The sequence below is a fragment of the Salvelinus sp. IW2-2015 genome, unplaced genomic scaffold, assembly GCF_002910315.2.
Source record: "Salvelinus sp. IW2-2015 unplaced genomic scaffold, ASM291031v2 Un_scaffold4143, whole genome shotgun sequence".
NCBI classification, from domain to species: Eukaryota; Metazoa; Chordata; class Actinopteri; order Salmoniformes; family Salmonidae; genus Salvelinus; species Salvelinus sp. IW2-2015.
The window spans coordinates 45302-51811 of NW_019945415.1; the positions used below are offsets into that span (position 1 = coordinate 45302).

Consider the following 6510-nt stretch of genomic DNA (forward strand, 5'->3'; position numbering starts at 1 on the left):
GTGTATATATGATGCGTGCTAGTGTGGTGTGTGTATATGATGCTTTGTAGTGTGTGTGTGTGTGTATATGATGCGTTGCTGAGTGTGGGTGTGTGTATATGATGCGTGTAGTAGTGTGTGTATATGATGCGTGTAGTGTGTGTTGTATATGATGCGGTGTAGTGGTGTGTGTATATGATGCGTTTAGTGTGTGTGTATATGATGCGTGCTAGTGGTGTGTGTATATGATGTGTGTAGTGGTGTGTGTATTATGTATGAGTGCTGTGTGTGTGTATATGAGGTTGTATGGTTGTGTGTATTGATGGTGTAGTGTGTGTGTATATGATGCGTGCTAGTGGTGTGTGTATATGATGTGTGTAGTGGTGTGTGTATATGATGTGTGTAGTGGTGTGTGTATATGATGTGTGTAGTGTGTGTGTGTATGATGCTGTAGTGTGTGTGTTGTGTATATGATGTGGTCGTGGTGTGTGGGTGTGTTGTGTAGTGGTGGTGTTAGTGGTGTGTGTGTGTGTTAGTGGTGTGTGGTATGATGCGTTAGTTGGTGTGTGTGTATGATGCGTGTAGTGTGTGGTGTGTGTATGATGCGTTGAGTGTGTGTGTGTATGATGCGTGTATGGGTGTGTGTATGATGCGTGCTAGTGGTGTGTGTGTGTGTATATGAGTGTTGTATGGTGTGTGTGATGTGTGTAGTGGTGTGTGTTAGTGGTTGTGTGTGTGGGTATATGATGTGTGTGTATGTTGTGTGTGTGTGTATATGATGTGTGTAGTGGTGTGTTGTATGATGGTGCAGTGGTGTGTGGTGTGTGTGTATTATGAGTGTGTAGTGGTGTGTGTGATGTGTTATGGTGTGTGTATGATGTGTGTAGTGGTGTGTGTGTGTGTATGATGTGTGTAGTGGTGTGTGTGATGTGTGTAGTGGTGTGTTGATGGTGTAGTGGTTGTTGTTGTGTGTGTATGATGTGTGTGTGTGTGTGTGTACTGACCGATGCCACCGTTGCCGATCTGTCTGATGTTCTGTTCATAACTCTGTGTGTTGGCGGGCCGGGACGGAGTCCTCCGAGAATACCACAAGGTGTAGTTATACGTTAGAGGATGTTCCCCTGCTGCAGGACTTCACCGTCTGACACACACACAGTATGAGGCAAGATAAACAGTCAGTATATATATATAATATAATATATATATATATAATATAATATATATATATATATATATATATATATATATAATATAGAGGATTGTTCCCCTGCTGCAGGACTCACCGTCGACACACACAGTATGAGGCATTAGATACAACAGTCAGTAATATATATAGTATATATAGAGGATGTTCCCCTGCTGCAGGACTCACCTTCTGACACACACACAGTATGAGGCATTAGATACAACAGTCAGTATATTATATATATATATATAGAGGATGTTCCCCTGCTGCAGGACTCACCGTCTGACACACACAGTATGAGGCATTTAGATACAACAGTCGGTATATATATTATATATCACACACACAAATCACATTTATTTGTCACATACACATGGTTAGCAGATGTTAATGCAAGTGTAGCGAAATGCCACACCATACACACACGAGGCATAGTCGCAACAGTCCGAGGCATAGTCGCGCAACAGTCAGTATACGACGGCCATTAGTCGCAACAGTCAGTATTACGAGGCAATTAGTCGCAACAGTCAGTATACGAGGCATTAGTCGCAACAGTCAGTAACGAGGCATTAGTCGCAACAGTCAGATACGAGGCATTAGTCGCAACAGTCAGTATACGAGGCATTAGTCCAACAGTCAGTATACGAGGCATTAGTCAACAACAGTCAGTATACGAGGCATGTCACAAACAGAGTATACGAGGCATTAGTCACAACAGTCAGTATACGAGGCATTAGTTCACAACAGTCAGTATGAGGCATTGTCACAACAGCTCAGTATACGAGCATTAGTTACAAACAGTCAGTATGAGGCATTAGTCATCACAGTCAGTATGAGGCATTAGGTCACAACAGTCAGTATGAGGCATTAGTCACAACAGTCAGTATACGAGGCATTAGTTACAACAGTCAGTATGAGGCAGTTAGTCCACAACAGTCAGTATACGAGGCGATTAGTTACAACAGTCAGTATGAGGCATAGTCACAACAGTCAGTATACGAGGCATTTAGTTACAACATCAGTATGAGGCATTAGTCACAACAGTCAGTATGAGGCATTAGTCACAACAGTCAGTATGAGGCATTAGTCACAACAGTCAGTATACGAGCATTAGTTACAACAGTCAGTAATGAGCTTAGTCACAACAGTCAGTATGAGCTATTCACAACAGTAGTATACGAGGATTAGTTACAACAGTCAGTAGAGCATTAGTCACAACAGTCAGTATACGAGGCATTAGTTACAACAGTCAGTTACGAGGCATTAGTCACAACAGTCAGTATGAGGCATTAGTCACAACAGTGACAAAGGTTTAATCTGCAAGGAGAAAAATGAGATGTCAATCGTGGGTTCAAAGTTAGAAGAAAAGAGCATGAGAACAGGCAATGACTGATTGTCTAAACATCAGTCACCATTGCTACTCCATGGATATCAGTCTGAAAGACCTGTAAAAAAAAAGCAAGTATTCTGTACAAGGCAGAATGTCTAATGAAATGTTTAAGTACTCTTATTTTACTGGTTGTCTTTTTGACAGGAGGAGGTGAATAGGGTAACCGCAGGACAGAGTTGTGTACCAACTTTTTGCGTCGCCGGTAGTTTGTCACTTGCATTTTTAATCTCCCGACGCATTTCACGTGATTCACAATACGTAAACAACAGAATGTCATCCAAAATGTATTCCCAAGCAATCAGCCAGAAGCTGTGGCTTGTAAAATTTGTGTGACGCTTGGTCTGTTTTTGGTCTGTGCTTCGGTTCAACTCGGCCACTTTTGACATTATTGTGCAAGTCGCGTGCGAATTCAAAATACATCAGAAAATACAGGCCGCTACACACAACACACAGGCCGCTAGCACACACCACACACACCACAGGCCCTTACACACACACACACAGGCCCCTACAACACCACACAACACAGGCCCCTCACACACACACACACAACAGGCCCCTACACACACACACACACACAGGCCCCTACACACACACACACAGCCCTACCACACACACACAGGCCGCTAACACACACACGGCCGCTACACACACACACACAGGCCGCACACACACAGGCCGCTACACAACACACACCAACACAGGCCGCTCACACACACACACAACAGCGCGCACACCACACACACAGCCACACACAGCACACACAGCCGCTACACACAGCACACACAGGCCGCTACACACACAGGCCGCTACACACACAGGCCGCTACAACACACACACAGCCGCGCACACACACACACACACACAGCGCCACACCACACACACACACACCAGCCGCCACACACACACACAGGCCGCCACACACACACACAGGCCGCCACACACACACACAGGCCGCCACAGCACACACACAGGCGCACACACACACACAGGGCACCACACACACCCACAGCCGCCACACACACACACAGGCCGCCACACACACACACACAGGCCCCACACACACAACAGCCCCTACACACACACACACAGGCCCCTACACACACACACACAGGCCCCTACACACACACACACAGGCCCCTACACACACAAGGCCCCTACACACCACACACAGGCCGCTACACACACAGGCCGCTACACACACAGAGCCGCTACACACACACAGGCCCCTACACACACCACACACACAGGCCCCTACTACACACACGCACACAACAGCCACACAACACCACAGCCGGCCCCTACACACACGAGGCCGCTACACACACACACACACAGGCCCCACACACACACAGGCCGCCTCACACACACACACAGCCGCCACATAACACACAGGCCGCCCACACACACACACACAGGCCGCCACACACACACACGCAGGCCCCGCACACACCCCCACCCCCCACAACCACCCCCGCACGACCTGCCGCTACATTCACTACTGCTCCCTCGTCATCAACACCAACTATCAAAATCAACCATAACCCTCAGAGCGAGTAGCGAGTCCTTCCATACCACACACTAGGGGCGCACACCCTCAACAACACACATCCCATCGTGATCTGCGCCACCACAACGCACATCCACAGACGAGCGCATCACCTACAACACCAATCTACCAACGCTCTTCTCTACACACAGCCTCCAATAACAAATTCTACAGCCCTTGGCTTTCTGTCTGATGTTCTGTTCATAACTCTGTGTGTTGGCGGGCCGGGACGGAGTCCTCCGAGAATACCACAAGGTGTAGTTATACTGTAGAGGATGTTCCCCTGCTGCAGGACTCACCGTCTAACACACAACAGTCAGTATGTATATATACACATACATAAATACACAGTCAGTATGTATATATACACATACATAAATACACATGGTCAGTATGTATATATACACATACATAAATACACACACAGTCAGTATGAGTCATTAGCTACAACAGTCAGTATATATATACACATACATAAATACACACACAGTCAGTATGAGTCATTAGCTATGAAACAAGTTATACAGGCTTAATCTGCAAGGAGAATTACTTCAACCCAAATATTGAATCAGATTTGAGGGAAAATAGGAATGATGAGCACAGACGGAGGATGAATCCCATTTGTTCCCATCTGGTCAAGTCTGTCAGTGACGCCAGTTGTAGAATGTAAAGTAATGTTTAAATAATATCAGACGGAGGGAGGGGGAAGTCATGTTTAAATAATATCAGACGGAGGGAGGGGGAAGTCATGTTTAAATAATATCATATTTAAGGAATGGATGTGGTATATTATTATGTCTTTCTTTCAAACAGATTGTTGTTGGCAGTTAGAACATTTTGCAGGTTGGATTAGTTAAAATATATACAAGGAAATGAAACATCTACAGCACCAGTTAAGATACACCTACTCATTCAAGGGTTTTTCTTTATTTTTTACTATTTTCTACATTGTAGAATAATAGTGAAGACATCAAAACTATGAAATAACACATATGGAATCATGTTGTAACCAAAAAAGTGTTAAACAAATCAAAATGTATTTTATATTTGAGATTCTTCACAGTAGCCACCCTTTGCCTTGATAATAGCTTTGCACACACTTGACATTCTCTCAACCAGCTTCACCTGGAATGCTTTTCCAGCAAAGCACCCCCACACCATCACACCACCTCCTCCTCCATGCTTCACGGTGGGAACCACACATGCGGAGATCATCCGTTCACCTACTCTGTGTCTCACAAAGACACAGCAGTTGGAACCAAAAATCTCAAATTTGGACTCATCAGACCAAAGGATAGATTTCCACCGGTCTAATGTCCATTGCTCGTGTTTCTTGGCCCAAGCAAGTCTCTTCTTCTTATTGGTGTCCTTTAGTAGTGGTTTCTTTACAGCAATTTGACCATGAAGGCCTGATTCACGCAGTCTCCTCTGATCAGTTGATGGTGAGATGTCTGTTACTGGAACTCTGTGAAGCATTTATTGGGGCTGCAATTTCTGATGCTGGTAACTCTACTGAACTTATCCTCTGCAGCAGAGGTAACTCTGGGTCTTCCTTTCCTGTGGCGGTCCTCATGAGAGCCAGTTTCATCATAGTGCTTGATGGTTTTCGCGACTTCACTTGAAGAAACTTTAAAAGTTCTTGAAATTTTCCGGATTGACTGACCTTCATGTTTTAAAGTAACGGACTGTCGTTTCTTTTTGACAATTTCTACTGTTCTTGCCATAATATGGACTTGGTCTTTTACCAAATCGGGCTATCTTCAGTATACCACCCCTACCTTGACACGACAACTGATTGGCTCAAATGCATTAAGGAGGAAAGAAATTCCACAAATTAACGTTTAACAAGGCACACCTGTTAGTTGAAATGCATTCCAGGTGACTACCTCGTGAAGCTGGTTGAGAGAATGCCAAGAGTGTGCAAAGCTGTCAAGGCAAAGGTGGCTACTTTGAAGAATCTCAAATATATTTTGAGTTGTTTAACACTTTTTTGGTTACTACATGATTCCACTTGTCATTTCATAGTTTTGATGTCTTCACTATTATTCTACGATGTAGAAAATAGTAAAAATAAAGCAAAACCCGTTAATGAGTAGGTGTCCAAACTATTGACTGGTACTGTATGCGTGATGGTGCGTTTAGTGTGTGTTGCGTACCTTGCGTCGATTGTTGTTGATGGAGCAGTCTTCCTCCCGGTTACAGACCGTCTCATCCTGATCCTCTAGGTCGTCATCTTTCAGACTGGGGGGAGAGAACGGAGTGTACAAAACATGATGCTCTTTCCATGGCAGACTGACCAGGTGAATCTGGTTGAAAGCTATGCTCTTTCCATGGCAGACTGACCAGGTGAATCTGGGTGAAAGCTATGCTCTTTCCATGGCAGACTGACCAGGTGAATCTGAGTGA

At 44.8% G+C, this 6510-nt stretch overlaps 1 protein-coding gene across 1 annotated transcript in view; it reads right to left on the reverse strand.

Moving 5' to 3' along the window:
- The window catches only part of eif4e2rs1 (eukaryotic translation initiation factor 4E family member 2 related sequence 1), a 28603-nt gene that overhangs the window by 19926 nt on the left and 2167 nt on the right, over positions 1-6510 (reverse strand). Inside the window, exons 2-4 of the mRNA XM_024143560.2 lie at positions 6261-6345; positions 4287-4406; positions 4049-4063 (exon numbers count right to left, since the gene is read on the reverse strand). Coding sequence (XP_023999328.1) covers positions 4049-4063; positions 4287-4406; positions 6261-6345 — 220 coding nt within the window. The remainder of the gene's footprint in view (positions 1-4048; positions 4064-4286; positions 4407-6260; positions 6346-6510) is intronic.